This window comes from Schistocerca nitens, unplaced genomic scaffold, assembly GCF_023898315.1.
Source record: "Schistocerca nitens isolate TAMUIC-IGC-003100 unplaced genomic scaffold, iqSchNite1.1 HiC_scaffold_376, whole genome shotgun sequence".
In the NCBI taxonomy this organism is placed as follows: domain Eukaryota; kingdom Metazoa; phylum Arthropoda; class Insecta; order Orthoptera; family Acrididae; genus Schistocerca; species Schistocerca nitens.
In genome coordinates, this window is record NW_026045910.1 from 4,866,325 (window position 1) to 4,884,631 (window position 18,307).

General features: G+C 40.9%; 1 protein-coding gene across 1 annotated transcript in view; it reads right to left on the bottom strand.

Moving 5' to 3' along the window:
* LOC126229635 (sodium/hydrogen exchanger 3-like) overlaps positions 1-18,307 on the bottom strand; it is a 702,719-nt gene that overhangs the window by 98,825 nt on the left and 585,587 nt on the right. Inside the window, exons 9-11 of the mRNA XM_049942376.1 lie at positions 17,235-17,375; positions 11,883-11,952; positions 7,898-8,005 (exon numbers count right to left, since the gene is read on the bottom strand). Of these exons, the coding sequence (XP_049798333.1) occupies positions 7,898-8,005; positions 11,883-11,952; positions 17,235-17,375 (319 nt within the window). The remainder of the gene's footprint in view (positions 1-7,897; positions 8,006-11,882; positions 11,953-17,234; positions 17,376-18,307) is intronic.

Consider the following 18,307-nt stretch of genomic DNA (forward strand, 5'->3'; position numbering starts at 1 on the left):
AGGCAAAGTAAATGTAAGGAGAGGATAACTTTTGGACAATTTTTAAATTACCACTTTTGTTGGCTGTAATGGTGAAAGAGTCTTTGCCAGTTGACATATTGAGGAATATAATTTTGTTTCCTTTCAAATGCAACAAGCTTGCACCACCTGATTTTAACACTCTTTCTCTTAAATAATTTTGTATACTGTTTAAAACTCAAAATTTTCCAAATTGAGCTTGATAATTCAGTTGCTCCATTTTTTCCAGAGCTTAAATGAGATACACTCCTGGAAATTGAAATAAGAACACCGTGAATACATTGTCCCAGGAAGGGGAAACTTTATTGACACATTCCTGGGGTCAGATACATCACATGATCACACTGACAGAACCACAGGCACATAGACACAGGCAACAGAGCATGCACAATGTCGGCACTAGTACAGTGTATATCCACCTTTCGCAGCAATGCAGGCTGCTATTCTCCCATGGAGACGATCGTAGAGATGCTGGATGTAGTCCTGTGGAACGGCTTGCCATGCCATTTCCACCTGGCGCCTCAGTTGGACCAGCGTTCGTGCTGGACGTGCAGACAGCGTGAGACGACGCTTCATCCAGTCCCAAACATGCTCAATGGGGGACAGATCCGGAGATCCTGCTGGCCAGGGTAGTTGACTTACACCTTCTAGAGCACGTTGGGTGGCACGGGATACATGCGGACGTGCATTGTTCTGTTGGAACAGCAAGTTCCCTTGCCGGTCTAGGAATGGTAGAACGATGGGTTCGATGACGGTTTGGATGTACCGTGCACTATTCAGTGTCCCCTCGACGATCACCAGTGGTGTACGGCCAGTGTAGGAGATCGCTCCCCACACCATGATGCCGGGTGTTGGCCCTGTGTGCCTCGGTCGTATGCAGTCCTGATTGTGGCGCTCACCTGCACGGCGCCAAACACGCATACGAGCATCATTGGCACCAAGGCAGAAGCGACTCTCATCGCTGAAGACGACACGTCTCCATTCGTCCCTCCATTCACGCCTGTCGCGACACCACTGGAGGCGGGCTGCACGATGTTGGGGCATGAGCGGAAGACGGCCTAACGGTGTGTGGGACCGTAGCCCAGCTTCATGGAGACGGTTGCGAATGGTCCTCGCCGATACCCCAGGAGCAACAGTGTCCCTAATTTGCTGGGAAGTGGCGGTGCGGTCCCCTACGGCACTGCGTAGGATCCTACGGTCTTGGCGTGCATCCGTGCGTCGCTGCGGTCCGGTCCCACGTCGACGGGCACGTGCACCTTCCGCCGACCACTGGCGACAACATTGATGTACTGTGGAGACCTCACGCCCCACGTGTTGAGCAATTCGGCGGTACGTCCACCCGGCCTCCCGCATGCCCACTATACGCCCTCGCTCAAAGTCCGTCACTGCACATACGGTTCACGTCCACGCTGTCGCGGCATGCTACCAGTGTTAAAGACTGCGATGGAGCTCCGTATGCCACGGCAAACTGGCTGACACTGACGGCGGCGGTGCACAAATGCTGCGCAGCTAGCGCCATTTGACGGCCAACACCGCGGTTCCTGGTGTGTCCGCTGTGCCGTGCGTGTGATCATTGCTTGTACAGCCCTCTCGCAGTGTCCGGAGCAAGTATGGTGGGTCTGACACACCGGTGTCAATGTGTTCTTTTTTCCATTTCCAGGAGTGTACATTTAGCAAAAACTTATTGTTTCAGAAAACTGCTGTATTCTAATTGTTATATTTTTCATTTTTAATGTATGTGAGACAGGAGGATAAAAATGAACGGCACAGTGAAAATATTCTTTGCAAAGTTATTCACAATGCATTCCACAGTAGGGAGTAATAAGAAATTCATTTACTGATTCTGTGGTGTTTCTTGAACTGAGAATTAAAGCTATACTCCCAACACAGGCACCATAAACTATACTTTTATAATGCGTTAATAATTTACAATGTATCATGTTGATGCTAGGATATTTTAATGATTTTATTCATATTAATAAGTCTTGTTGAAATTATTAGTATAAATTATAAGATTTCACTGGACAGAGGAAACTTGCTATTTGCCATGGTGAACTTGATATCATTTACGGTTGTGTAAGAATAATGGAAGAAAGTAGTTAGGGAAGAAACAACATCAAAATGTGGAAGTGTTTCAAGAGGAACTGAGTATTGTATGTTCTTAGGGCTATTGTGTACATAAGTGATGAAGCTCTTCATATTTTCAAAATCATCAGAGGGGAATATATAATATAGTCTAGCTGTAAAGATAGTGTAGACCCACATGGAAAGGGGACGGGAGAGCTATGGAAATGAGGGATACATTGCAGCGAGTGTTTTCACCTGTGGAATTCAGAAAAGTTGGTATTGGACAGAAGACTACAGATAGCACTAGCTGTGAAGAAGTCATTGACGTAAAGCACATCATGTTGGCTGGCATGTTCAGCAACTGGATGATCCAACTTCTGTTTGCCACAGTTTGGCAGTGGCCTCTCATGTGGACAGACAGCTTGTTAGTGGTCATGCCTACATGAAATTTGGCACAGTGGTTCCAGCAAAGTTGGTAGACCACATGACTATTTTCAAAGGTGGCCCTTTCTTTGATGGTTTAGGAAATGTCTGTGACAGGACTCTAGTAGGTGATAATGGGCAGATGGTGGGGACAGGTACTGCTTCCAGATCTATTGCAGGGATATGAACCATGGGGCAATGGGTGCAAACAAAATTGGTGTAAGGACAGACAAGGATATAGCGTAAGTTGGGCGGGCAGCAGAATACCACTGTGAGAGGCTTCAGGAGGATAGTGGGGAAAATACTTTTAATTTCAGGGTGTGACAAGAGGTAGTCAAAATCTTGGCAGTAAACGTGATTCAGCTGCTCCAATCCTGAGTGGTACTGAGTCACAAGGGGTATGCTTCTTTGTGGCCAAACCATGGGTATAAGGGAAATGATAGGTGGCTGGGTAAACAAGACATCGGATATCTGTTTCTGGAAAAGGCGGGGAGGGAAATTTTGATCTACGAAGGCTTCAGTAAGACTTTGTCACATGTGGAGAGAGCCCGCTCATCACTGCAGATGTGATGAGCATGGGTGGCTAGGCAGTATGGAAGGGACTTCTTGGTAGAGAATGGTGGCAGCTGTCTAAGTGAGGTATTGTTGTGTACCTATCCTTGAGCTGGAGTTCAACATTGAGGAAGGTAGCTTGCTGGGCTGAGGAGAACACAAAGTGAAAGTAATTGGAGAGAAGGTGTTGTGTTTTTGGAGGAATGTGGATATGGTGTCCTCGCTTTCAGCCCACATCAGAAGATGTCATCAATGAATCTGAAGCAAGTGAGGGGTCTGGAATTCTGCATGGGTACAAAGATTTCCCCTGTATAGCCCATGAATGAGCTCGCTTAGAATGGTGCCATGTGGGTACTCATTGCTGTACCACAGATTTATTTATAGGTGATATCTTCAAAGGAGAAGTAACTGTGGGTAAGGATATACTTGGCCACGGTAAACAGGGAGGAGATTGAACATTTGAGATCAGTTGGGTGATGGGAAAGGTAGCATTCAGTAGTAGCAAGGCCATGGATATGATGATGTTAGTAAAGATGGAAGCAGCAATGACAGTGACAAGCAGGGTGCCAGGTGGCAGAGAAACAGGAGCTGCACAGTGCAGATAGAGGAAATGCTTAGTGCCTTTTAAATAGGATGATAGGTTATGAGCAATAGGCTGAAGGTGTTGGTCCACAACGGCAGAGCTTCTCTCTTTGGGGGTGCAGTAACTAGCCATTATGTGACATCCCGGATCGCTTGGTTTATGTACTTTAGAAAGCATAAAGAAGGTAGGAGCATGGAGAGTGATGGGAGTGGAGAGAGTGATAGTCCCAGGACAGAGCTTCTGGGTTGGACCAAGGGATTTGAGAAGTATGAAGATCCTGCCAGATTTATTGAAGTAGGTAGGGTGGCAGGGCCTGTGGATGGATGTATCTGACAGCTGGTGGAGTCCTTCTGCCAAGTAATCCCTGCTCCTCATAATCACAGTGGCAAGGCCTTTGTTGACAGGTGGGATTATAAGGTCAAGATCAGTTTTAAGCGGGTGGATTATGGTGATTTCTGTGGATGTTAGGTTTGTTGCCTTGTTGAGGGATTGGGGGGAATGATGAAGATGCGAGTTTTGGATTTAGGAAATTCTGGAAACTTAACTGGAGATGATTTAGGGGCAGTGGGGATGGATAATGGTTAGACTAGAGATGAAATTGAGTAAGGCAGTGTTCAATATTGGTTTGGGACTGAGTCTAGCTGGTTGGGTTACTGGCAATAAAGTGTCTCCACTGTAATAACTAGGAAAAAGAGAGAAGGTCTTTTAACAAGAACAGCAGATTGAATTTTGGTGTGAGGATAAAGGTAAGGCCTTTGGAAAGGTCTGATGTTCTTGTGAGACAGAGGCTCTTGAAGGACAGGTTCATGACTGTGCTGTGAGACTGTTTAGGCTCTGGATTCTCTAGGGTGCTGAAAAGTACTTTCTTCATAAAACATCCATCCTGGTCACCATGACCAGCTGTACTCTCACTCACAATTATATCTACTTTGAAGGCATAAGCTACAAATAAATCTGTAGTACTGCAATGGGCACCTATATGGCACCATTCTATAACAACCTAACCATCCAGAAACCCCAAACCCCTCATGTACTTCAGATTCATTGGCAACATCTTCATTATCTAGGCCAAAGGTAAGGTTACCATATACAAATTCCTGCTGAATATAAACATCTTCTCTACCATTTACTTCACCCGGTCCTCCTCAGAACAAAAAGCCACCTTTCTCAAAGTCGACCACCACCTCAAGGATGGCTACATCATTTCCTATTTCAACACCAGTCCTGCCAACCACCAACAATACTTTCACTTCAACAGCTGCCATCCATTAAACACCAAGAACTTCCTTCCATACAGCATAGCCACCTGTGGTTATCACATCTGTAGTGACAATCAAGTCATCTTCCAAATATGCTAAGGGTCTTACTACGGACTTCATGGACTGAAATTATCCTCCTTACCTTGTCCAGAAACAGATCATCTGTGTTTTTGTCTCCACAGTCACATCTCATCCCCCACATTTCACCTTGCACATCCACAAAGGATCAACCTCTTGTGACTCAGTACGACCCTGGACTTGAGCAACTGAGTCACGTTCTCCACAACAGTTCTGACTAACTCTTGTCATACCCTGAAATGAGCATTAACTTCCCCACTAACCTCCCTACCAAACTCATGGTGCTATTCCAGCAATGACCCATCCTAGAGATTGCCTTTTCTGTCCTTATTCCACCCCTGCTCCCAATTCCTTGCCGTATGGTTCACAGTCTTGCAATAGAGGCAGATGAAATACCAGTACCATGCTTCCACTACTAGAGTGGCAGGCAAAACAGGATTGGTCAAGAATAGAAAGATGATATGAACAATCAGTACATGAATAAAGTGCTTAAGAACTGACAAAGTGGAAATGTCATAAAAAGAAGAGTGCTTACAAAAATAGAAACAACAAAAAAATGAGACACTAAAAGTAACCTAGAGACTTAAAAGAACTTTAGAAATTTTTTTTTAACGTATACTTATATGGCATAAGCCACCAAGTACTTTCAAAGATTTAATTGTGAAACTGTAAAATAACAATGACAACTGTAAAAAAAGCAAAGAAAGGTGATGCCTCAAAATTGTCCAGTTCCAACAATTAAAATTTTCAGCAGTCTGAAAAAAAATCTTGGATATTTCTCAAAAACTGACCTAGAAATTCATGAAGCAATAAAATCACTCAAAAATAATAAAGCATCTGGCAAAGACTTAATTACAGCAGAATCACTGAAATGGTCAGAAAAATGATTATATTAGATCTACACTTGATTTTTGAGACAATTTGGGAAACAGAAAAAATTCCAGGTTAAGAGGAAATAATATTAATCTACCATCTACATGAAGGGGTTCTCAAACATAATGCCAACAATACAAGAGAGTTCTACTTCTACCAGTGACACACAAAACCCCTAACTGAACAGAACTGAAGGAACTTTAGACAAGCAACAAGGATAATACCAAGGGGTGTTTGGGGTGGGGGGTTTCTTTATGGGAAGGCAATGGTCAGAACACACTTTTAACTAAAAATCAATACTTATCCACAAAAAATAATCCAGAATGCTTAAAATGGTACCATTTATCAAATTTACAAAAGAATTTGACTAAGCATACAGTGAAGCAATAGATAAAACCATTAGAGCATTTAGTATTATGGTAAATATTCTCTGCTTGACAAAATAACTAAAGCATACAGAAGACATAGTCAGAGTCAGTGTAACTTTGCACACATACACACCATTAGTGGGTACATAAACCATTAAGAGTGGCAATTGTCTATGACAGGTAAAATGCCCACCAGACTGCATTAGTGTTGCTTGTGTTTAGTGCTGTTACCAGCCTGATTATGTGCATAATGAACATGAACAGCATCACATGTTGAGTGATCAGTGAAGGACACTGATATTTCATGTACTCATGTGAGACAACATTATCAGTATATCGCACAGTTTCAAAGGGACCACATGGTGAGTCTCCAGTTGGCTGGCCGTTGGCTATTTCCAGATTTTTTGGGCATTCATATGTGTCAATGGCCTGATGTTAGACTGCATGGGAAAATGAGGGAAGACATAATCATAGTCTTTGGAGTGTGCTGTGACTGGGAAACATGGACAATGACACACTGTGTACAGTATGAGTCACAGTTCCATTGTACCCAAGATAACACTGTCAAGGGTTTGGTGATGACCTAGAAGGAGCTTCCATTCTTCCACTGTTCTGGAGAGCCACAGAGGTGTTACTCCTGGCCTAACGGTGTGGGGAGCCATCAGATATGACTTGTGGTCATGGTTAGTATTGATTGAGGGAACACTAATGGCACAACAGTATGTCAGGGATATCCTGCATCCTCATGTGTTACCCCTCATGATGCCATTTTTCAACAAGACAATGCTTGTCCATGCATGGCAAATGTAGCTATGAATTGTCTGCCTGGTGAGATATTACCATGGCCAGTAAGATTCCCATAATTGTTGTAGGCCAGCTTGCCTCAGAAAAGGATATGACTTTATGGCATCCTGCCCAGTCAAATCTGTGCAAGCATCCAGTTAAGAGGGATTGCAATGTCATATTGATAAATGGACTCATACTTTGAAAGTTTTTGTCATTTAGAATCAATATTATAATTACTGTAATAACAAACATGCCCTCTCAACTATAAAGTTTCATTTAGTTTCCTTTTCTCCCTCTGGGTGCTTTACTATTTTTGTCAGGCAGTGTATTTTGTAAAACTCTAACAAATACAGAATCTAAACTAAATTTTATGGAACAAATTTCTCAGTTATTTGAAATAAACACAGGAATAAGGTGAGATGATGTAGGCTCATCACCTTTCCTGTTTAAATGTTTTTAGGAAAAACTAAGTAGTCTAGGAAGGATGTGAAATGTAATAAGGATAAACCACCTAGTTTCTAAAGGAGGTTTTGGAATGGTTTCAAAAAATTTGGTAGAAGCCAATAAATTCTGGGTGGTATTTTAGTTACACTTGTGTACAAAACTGCTGTTCCACTATAGTGTTTTTAATCAGTTATTACAAGTTTCATCAGCAAATCACACTGCTTATAAAGAATTTTTTACATATACTAGGTGTCAGTGGGAGACAAATTCAAGAAGTACAAAGGAACTACCAAAACAATGTGAGCTACAAATAATCAAGTTTCATCTCGTGTCATGTGCGTTGTTAGCTCCTGTTACTGAACACCTATTAACAGTATTATCCTCATATAGCTACTCTAACATCAAAAATAGAGTGTTATTTAGGAATAATGAAGACTTTAACTCACAGGAACTTTTGGCTGTGAATGTGATAGCACTGTCCCAGTCCTCCTTACTTGCAGATTTTGGTATTTCAGTGTCATTTTCAGTCTCCTGAAGAACCTCGGTAATGTAATCTGTAAAATGTGAAACAAATGTGTTGCATTCATCTCATAATAAATTGATAAAACGAAACAATAAATCACTGAATGTATACCTCCATGTTGACCCAAAAAACATTGCTGTTTAATTGGTACCAATCAAAATGACTCAAAACAGAGAAAAACGTAATAATATTATCATTCACTGATGAAGTTACCTTTCTCGGATCACTCTCAATACTGTAATCCTATCCCTGTTAATACTGTTTTTCCCATACACAGCATGATCCTAACCTGCAAAATCTGCACACAAAGGACATCATCATCTATCACTTGGCTAAGATATGCTTGAAGATATTTGGCCACCTGATGCTTGTTACATAATTCTTCCTGAAATGGTGCCCACAATTATTCTTTGATGACTATCTTACAGCAGGACTTTCCTCCTCTGTCTTACTTTCTCTGTAACAACTGGTTACCTACTGAAATCCTGTTGACCCTTAGTTACAAATACAAGAGATTCTTGTACGTCTAACTGAAATAGCAGGGTAATTTTTTATGAGAATGACAGAACTGTCAGTAATAATTTTCTTTCTATGGCTTCTATATTCTACTATCACTTTCCTTTTCTCTTTACCTTGTTCCCTCCTTAACCCAACTAGTTTATTTCTCAGAGAAGATAGCATTAAAAATTATGGATGAAATTAATTACACCACTTTCTGCAACAATCCTGTAAAATGTAAATGAAATCATTCAAAAGGTAACTTCACTTAGCAAATTATTTACAAAAAAGAAATGTTGTTAAAATATACAGGTGTGACATGTTGTAGTTTTGTTGAAAACAGAATGCACTGCAAAAATGGTAAGTGTTTTTGCATATTAGATTTTGCAGTTCACACTGTGGCTTTCTCTGATAATACAGCAACTGAGACTACTATTATACAATAATGGAAGAAAGCATTTTAATTTTGACATCTCTATTAGATTCATATCAACAGTGATGAACCAAAACATTATGACTGGAGCCCAGACTGATGGCCACCTAGTGCCATGGTGGGCACATGATGTGGTAACAATTGATGTGGTGCAGAGATAAATGGGGAATCCCTCCTATCCCAGTTCCTCTGTACTATTCAAGTGGAAACTATCACTTCAGCACATTCTGCATGTCTCTTTTGTAGCATCTGCCACTGGAGCTTATTGAGCATCTCTGTAATGCTCTTATGCCAACCAAGCAATCCCATGACTAAACAGGTTGTTCTTTGTTGGATCTTCTCTCTCTCTTCTATCAGTCGTACATGGTAAGGATCCCATACTGATGAACAATACTCAAGAACTGGTCAAACAAGCACCGTATAAGTCACTTCCCTCATGGATGAGGTACGTTTCCTTAAGGCTTTTCCTACGCATCTCAATCTGGCATCTGTTTTCCACATTGTTGGCTTTATGTGGTCATTTCACTTAAGATCTCCCTGGATAGTTACTCCCAGACATTTTACAGCAGATACTGTTCCAGAAGTTTATCATCAATAGTGTAGCTGTACAGTAGTGGATTTCTTTTCCTATATATGTGCAATATGTTATGTTTACATACATTCAGGGTCAAATGCCAGAGCCTGCAGCATTTATTAATCCTTTCCAGGTCATTCTGCAAATCAATACTATCTTCTGGCATTGCTACTTTGCTACAGGTAACCTCATAACCTGCAGACAGTCTCAAAGAGCATTTGATGCTTTCAACTAACAGTAATGATGCTATGACACTTCCTCAGTAATCCAGAAATTACCTTCACAAGTGTTAATTTTGCTCCATTAAGAGTGATGTGACAAGTTCTGTCTGTAAGGAAGTCTTGAATCTAGTCACAAATCTGGTCTGATACTTTGATAAGCTCGTATATTTTTCATTAACCGGCATTGCAGTATGGTGTCAAATGCTTCCTGAAGTCAAGGAACATGGCATCAACCTGAGTGCCATTGTCTACAGTGGAATGGATCTCATGGAGAAACAAAGTGAGCTGAGTCTTACAAGATCTCTGTTTGCGGAATCCAGGTTGATTTTTATAGAAAAAATTTACTGACTTTCTCTTTAATCCATCAATACTGTGACAGTTGTTGATTCAGTTTCAAGAAAACATGCACTAGTGGCTCTTGAGGAAAAAGGCACTGTCCAAATCTGTTTGTGCATATTGAAAATGTATCAGACCTCCCAGGATAATGGGAAAATTGAGAATCAAAAGAGGAATCAGTATAGGAGGTATATATCACCAAAACTACTTGTAACAGTCCTAGAAGTTGTTTTCAAATTCCTAAACTGGGAAAAATAAGGATAAGATCTCAATATCTGTTGAGAAGGACATTATACCATACTCCTTTTATGGCTGTCAAGGTATCCCATAACTGGAATATGACATTCTCCCAAAAATTCATACACATTTTAGATATATTTTACAAGAAGTAAATAGTACTGTTTGCTTCTAGTGGAAGGGGAAAAAGTAAAAATAATACTTAAGAAAAACGGCAGCACTGCGTTCACATATTTCCACTCATTCCTATTTCAACAAGAATATGACCACAAAGCAAGTTTTAATAGCCAATTATTGCATGCAGTCACTCTAAGTTCTAAGAGTAGCCACCAAATCCCATTCAAAGAATGAATGTTGTTCAACAAGCATAGAAGGATGGATGCTGAAGTTTGATGGGACTTGTATCCAGGTGAATGGATGGTAGAGTAGCCATGGAAGTTCTCTGCTGGATTCAAAGTGATGAGAAAGGAACCAGAGAATGGCTCCATGGAAGGTGTAACATGATGTTCAAAAACATGAATGAAGACTGTAATGTGTGGAAAAGTCTAGATGAAGTTTTATTAAGCAAAGGAAAAAACCAAAGTTCCACATTCTGGCCTGATGGGCTAATCAGGACTGACCAACCACGTAATCCTCTGCCAATGGCGTCACTGGATGCTGTATGGAGGGACATGGTGTCAACTCACTGCTCTCCCAGCTGTTGTCAGCTTTCTTGATCTTGGGAGTAGCTACTCTCACTGAAATACCTCCTCAGTTGGCATCACGAGGCTGACTGCATCCCACTGAAGTTCTTCTACCTAGGAAAAATCTCTGCATAGCAGACAGACACACCGACCACTGAGCTATGGACACAGATGATGTATCAAGAAGAGGATGCCAAATGGCTGATGATAATTATTTTATAAAGTACTATGACAGCGTTTTCAGTATGAAAGATATTTTAATTCACTTTCCCATAGAAGTGTGCCTTTATTCTGCTGCTTAATAATGCAACTTTTCATTACACTCCTCTGCATATTACACATCATAATTTGTATTTGCTTCTGTATCATCAGCTCATTTGTCAGATGTATATGTTTCCTAATTAGAAGACAGAAATATCTGTTTCTTATCTTTAATCAATAAGTTGCATACCAAGAACTTGCAACTGAGCCACAGCATTACTTGGTTCAGCATTCCAGCCTTCACACTCTGATTGGTATAAAACATTACATCTGAATTCTTCATTGGGCTAAATTTACTTTTGCCTGATTGGGAGCACTGTCTTCTGATTGAGCAAGTACTGTATTGACCCAGAGGAATCCACCTCCACACATTTTCCATGTTATGTATTTTCAGAAATGTCAAGAATGATTACTTACTGTGATTTATTTGTACATAATTTGTGATTGATAAAATCTGTATTGTTAACAAAGTAGACTTACATCATACAACTATAGAGCCACATTATGAGAGAACCTTTCTTCAATATTAGCATTAAAATGCAGATTTCAAAAAATTTTCTTTTTATCTTGGTCTTATATGTATTTGTTGGTATTTAATATCAAATAAATATAACTTTTTATGGAAATTACTGAAGACAGTTTTAGTATCTCTACATAATACATACCATGAGTGAACTGTTTTGCTGAGCCATTCTGAGTAATTCCAGGAAAACTGACATGGTTCTGCTTTCCATCCTACATACAAAAATGAAATTAATCTGTAATGTAGCACTACAACACAAATATCTCTAAAAGAACATCAAAATATAATTTATGCTGCTAAAATTATGTCTTAACATAGTATCTTCAGTACAAGTTACAGTTAACCTCAGTACACATCTTCAGCAGAAATAGTTTCTTAAAATATCAATTATATATTCTATAACAACGAAAATTATCAATTATTGGCAATACAATGTAAATGGATACATAAAAAACTTTCACCAAGCAGCAGCAGGGGAACACACAAACAAAAGGATTGAACTTTTACAAGCTTTTGGATCCAGTGGCTCCTTCTTCTGGCACAAATGTTGAAGAGGAAGGAGGAGGGTGAAGGAAAAGGACAGGAAAGGTTTAGGGAAAGGGGTACAGTTCACAAAAGCCACCCAGAACCCCAGGTCAGGGGAGACTTACCAGACAGGATGAGAAGGAAAGACGTGATTGTTCGTGACTGCACCAGATGAGATTTGAAAACCTGAGAGCTTAAAGGTGGGAGATACAGTAATATGCAAGACAGAGATTACTACTAAAACATCGTGCATGATTTAATAAGAATGAAAAGCTAAATTGTCTGTAACAGAGGTGGGAGGGGGTAAGGTGATAAATAGACAGGTCAGAAAATGAAAGAGATAGAAAACTAAAATAGAGTGAAAAAAGTAGTAGTTACTGTGAAGAAATGTTGATACAGAAGGAATTAATGTAAATTAAGGCCAAGGGGGTTGCGGGAACCAAGGTCATATTGCAGTGCCAGTTCTCGACTGCGGAATTCTGAGATCCTGATGTCTGGGGGAAGAATCCAGATGGCACGTGTGGTGAAACAGGCACCGAGTTCATAACTGTCATGTTGTACAGCATGCTCTGCAACAGGATATTGTTTGTTGCCTATGTACACTCTATGCTCATGCCCATCCATCCTAACTGATAACTGGGTGGTAGTCATGTTGATGTAAAAGGCCGAACAGTGTTTACATACTGGCTGGTATAGGACATGTGTCGTTTCATATGTGGATCTCCCTTTGATAGTATATGTTTTGGCCAGTAACAGGGCTGTAAGAGGTGGTGGTAGGAGAGTGCATAGGGCAAGTCTTGCAGTGGGGATGGTCACAGAGGGGGAGCCATAGGGTAGAGAGATGGGTGCAGAAGGAGTATAGGGTCTGACAAGGATACTGCAGAGACTGGGAGGGCAACAAAAAGCTATTCTAGGTGTGGTGGTCAAAATCTCAGACAGAATGGATTTCATGATTTTAAGAAGTCATGGCTTTATTGAAGTAGCTATTTAATACATTCAAGACAAAGATAATACTAGGTGACAAGTGGTGTGCTCAGAAGTTGTTTTTTGGAGGGCTCAGCACACCAGGATTGGATGTGATGGCCCAGGAAATCTGCTTTTGAACTAGGCTGTTGGGATAATTATGTCCAGTGAAGGCTGAAGTGAGAGTGGTGGTGTACTGCTGAAAAGAGTCTGCATCTGAACAAATACATTTGCCTCGAATGCCAAGACTGTACGGGAGGAAATGTTCAACATGGAAGGGATGGCACCTTTCAAAATGTAAGTACTGTTGTTTGTTAATAGGTTTGATATGGAAGGAAGTGTGCAGCTGGCCTTCAGTGAGGGTGAGATCAACAGCAGGGAAAGTGGCATGGGATTCGGAATAAGACCATGTGAAATTTAACTGAGAGAAGGTATTTAGAGATTCCAGGAATTTTAACAGGTTAGCCTCACCGTATCTGAACCAAACCAGGAGCTGATGGTTTATGGATGCCACGAAATCCCTCTCCAGGTGACCCATGAAAAGGTTGGCACAGGAAGGAGCCATCCTGGTTCCCATGCCTGTAGTTCCTGATCTGTTTGTATGTCTGCTCCTCAAAGGTGAAGTAATTGTTAGTAAGTATAAAGTTGATTAAGGTGAGCAAGAAGGAAGTAATGGGTTTGGAATCAGGTGAGTGAGGAAATGTTCAGCAGCAGACAGACCACGAACATTGGGGGATGCTGGTAAAGTGGAAGATGGCATCAATGGTTCGAGCAAAGTGTGTGGTGGCAGTGAGATGGATACAGATACCAGATGATCTATAAAATGGTTAGTATCTCTAATATAGGAGGGAAGTCTTTGCACTATGGGTTGCAGGTGTTGATCAGTTAAGGCAGATATATGTTTCATGGGTGCTTTGCAGCCAGCAACTATAGGACGGCCAGGATGATTGGGTTTGTGGGTCTTAGGAAGAAGGTGAAAGGTGGGGCTGCATGGTTTGGGTGGGGAAAGAAGTTCTGTGGATCGTGCTGTAAGTCCTTGTGAGGGACCTGAGTTTTTAGGTGCGACTGCAGGTCAGTTTGGATCACAGGGATGATATCTTGATGACACATGCTATAAGGAGAGGTGTCAAACAGCTGGTGTAGACCTTCACTAACATGCTCCTGCTGGTCAAGTAACACAGTGGTAGATGCTTTGTCTGCTGTGAGGATAATGATGGAGTCATTGGCTTTTAGGGAATGTAGATCCTGGGGTTCTGCAGAGATTAGTGTCTACATATAGACCTACAAGGTTACTTTGCAATTCACACTTAAGTGCCTGGCAGAGGATTCATTGAACCATTTTCATACTACTTCTCTACCATTCCACTCTCGAATGGCACATTCGAGCTCTGATTTCTCTTATTTCATTATGATGATCATTTCTCACTACATAGGTGTAGAGACCTGAGGGAAGGTTGTGAAGCTATGCTGGATGTGAGGAATCCTTGGAATGCTTATAAGGGATGATTCTGAGGTACTGATGGTGGACCAAGTTGGGAACATGGCTGGAACAGTTCAAGGCAGGGTTTAGTGTCAGGTTTGCTGGAAAGGTTTTGGGATTGGGTCGCAAAGTGATATTTCCAGTTGATATTATGTGTAAAGGAAACTAGGTCCTTCACCAAAGCAGCATGGTTAAATTCAGGTTTAGGGTTAAAAGTGAGACCTTGGACAATACAGATAACTCCGGGGGGGGGGGGGGGGGGGGGGGGGGGGCTTTGGACAAGAAGGTGAAAACAATGATGGACTGTGGACTGTTGTGATTGGTTCTAGTGATTATGATTTATTACTGGTCTGGAAGGCAGTGGTGAAGGCTGCGGAATGTTAAGGAGGTTGGCCAATCTCTATTTGTGGGAGAGGAGTGGTGGTTGATGGTGTGACTGTTTGGGGAGCTGGCCATGACTTCCTAAAACCATGCACTGAAATGAGATCCATTCAGTCTGAGATTTTGCCCACCACACCTAGAATAGCTTTTCGTTGCCATCCCAATCTTCACAATACCCTTGTCAGATCCTATGCTGCTTCTGCACCCATCTCCCTACCCTATGGCCCCCACCCCTGTGACCATCCCCACTGCAAGACTTTCCCTATGCACCCTTCTGCCATAACCTATTCCAGCCCTGTAACTGACAAAATATATGCTATCAAAGGGAGAGCCACATGAGAAGCGACACATGTCATATACCAGCTGTTATGTAAACACTGTTCGACCATTTACATCAGCATGTCTACCACCCAGATAGCAGTCACGATGAATGGGTATAGGCAAAGGGTGTATACAGGTGACACATGATACCCTGTTGCAAAGCATGCTGTTCAACATGACAGTCACAACCTCGGTGCCTGTTTAACCATACGCGCCATCGGGATTCTTCCCCCAGACACCAGGATCTCAGAATTCTGAAGTTGGGAACTGGCACTACAACATGACCTTGGTTCCAGCCACCCACCTGGCCTTAATTTACATTAATTCCTTCTGTATCAGCATTTCTTCACAGTAACTACACCTTTTTTAACTCCATTTTTGTTTTCTATATCTTTCATTTTCTGATCTGTCTATTTGTCACCTTACTCCCTCCCGCCTCTGTTACATACAATTTAGTTTTTCACTCTTATTAAATCATGCACTATGTTTTAGTAGTAATCTCTGTCTTGTGTATTACCATATCTCCAACCTTTAAGCTCTCAGGTTTTCAAATCTCATCTGGTGCAGTCGCCAACAATCAGTCTTTCCTTCTCACCCCATCTGGTAAGTCTCCCCTGACCTGGCGTTCTGGGTGACTTTTGTGAACTGTACCCCTTTCCCTAAACATTTCATGTCCTTTTCCTTCACCCCTCCTCCTTCCCCTTCAACTTGTCTGCCAGAAGAAGGAGCCACTGGCTCTGAAAGCATGTAAAAGTTATACCCCTCTGTGTGTGTGTTCCTCTGCTGCGGTTTGGTGAATAGATATTTTAGCGTTTCATTTACATTCTTTTATCAGTTATATATTCTGATATTTTCATTGATCATTATTATGTAAAGATTGCATGCATTAAGAAAACTGTTGATGAACACCTATTTTAGTAATTCATATGTTACATTTTGAATTTAATACAATAAAACAAATGATATGAAGTATCTGTTCTCTTAGCATATTTTTGTTAGGATTTAATTTTCATGGAGAGTCATTTCAATACAGACTTACACAAAGACAAAGTAAGGAATCAATATGGAGATGTGATGACACCTTGGCATTTTGTTGAATGATGAATGACACAGAAAAACAATAATGAGGACTGCTAGAATGGAATATAAACCTAGTTCTTCTCAAATATAGTGTCATATCACTGCTCAGATTAACACATTTTTTTGTTAATGTATGGTGACTACCACTCTGCCTACTATGATAATGTTGTGTTTTGTGACTAGGGCCTCGTGTCGGGTAGACCGTTCACCGGGTGCAAGTATTTTGATTTTACACCACTTTGGCGACTTGCATGTCGATGGGGATGAAATGATGATGATGATGATTAGGACAACACAACACACAGTCCCTAAGTGGAGAAAATCTCTGACACAGCCGGGAACCGAACCTGGGCCCTTAGGATTAACATTTTGTCACGCTGACCACTCAGCTACCACGGGTGGACACTATGATAATGATAGACATAGAGTAGGAAGGACCAGATGGGCCACTCCTTTTTGGAGGAAATAAACTAGAACTTAAAATAACCACAAAAAATTTAATGAAGAGAGTTGGACTGGTATTTGAACTCTGTTTATATTCATTCAAGTTCAAAATATTTTGTTAGTTACTACTACTGTTCCAGTGTACTGTGATCCTGATATGACACCAACTGCCTTCTTTATATTTTTACTAGAGAGAAAAATTTTAGAGAATCTGTGCCACATATAACATAAAAAGAAAGTGAATTCAGTCCAAAAATAAATAATATTTCATTATGATGATCAATGCAACATGAAAATTACCTTTCCCAGTCGTTTGCTCCTCTTATGGTGATGCTTTCTCTCACCAACCATGCGACGTATGTTCATATGCATACGATAATTAACTTGAGTAGATAGATCACGGTCATTAACTGCATGCCTGCTATAGCTAAGTCGGCGATGCTGAAGCAATTAAAAAAGGAAAAAGTTAATAATTTTCACAAAATCTTTCACAAGAATGAACTACAAGTAATTGTCTGCCTTACTTTGTTTGGTTCTATATTTGTGTGTGTGGTGTGTGAGAGAGAGAGATAGAGATAGAGATAGAGAGAGAGAGAGAGAATTACAACTTGCTGCAGCTGTGCAGATCCAGATAACAACTGCAAGAGCAGCAGCAGAGCAGCGGAAGAAGAGTAAATGAGTATAAGGTAATTTCATAGCAAAAGCCGTTCTGTATTAAGTGATACATACTGAGTCACCTTAATGAACAAGACAGTGCGATGGGAGACAAGGGACAACAGGAGACAGGTTCTGTAGATGATAGTGCTTATAAATCATACATGAATCTCCTATCGCAGATGAGATGATAAAACAGTCATCTACATTGTGTGGTGATGTGAGCGAAATGGATGAAAACAGTATTGAAGTGGATGAAATCGTTAAGGTTAAGGAAGAGGAATCTAGCAGTAGAAGTCAGCCAGGCCAGCAGGTTATGGCAGACAGAAAATTGGAAGCAATATTAAGGCAAATTCTGAGTAGTTTGAACAGTATGGAAAGTTGTATGAAAAAAGACATTATCAGGTCGCAAAATAAGACTGATAGCATTAGAACTGACTTGGTTAACTTAAAAGATGAACTGAAGAAAGAAATTAAAAAGGAAATTAAGGGGTTCAACATTTTGTGCTGGATTCATTATGTGGCGATAATGCTTACCCCAGCTGTCTGTCTCTATTTTCATGTTTCCAGCTACAGTCAAACTCTTCTCCTATCCTATCTATAGTTTATAAGTGTATCAGAAACATTCTATCTTCGACTTTCAGATGATTCTGTACAGTAGGATACTTAAGTATAGAAATATTTTAGAGAAAGTTTTATCCAGAGTGTGTGTGTGTGTG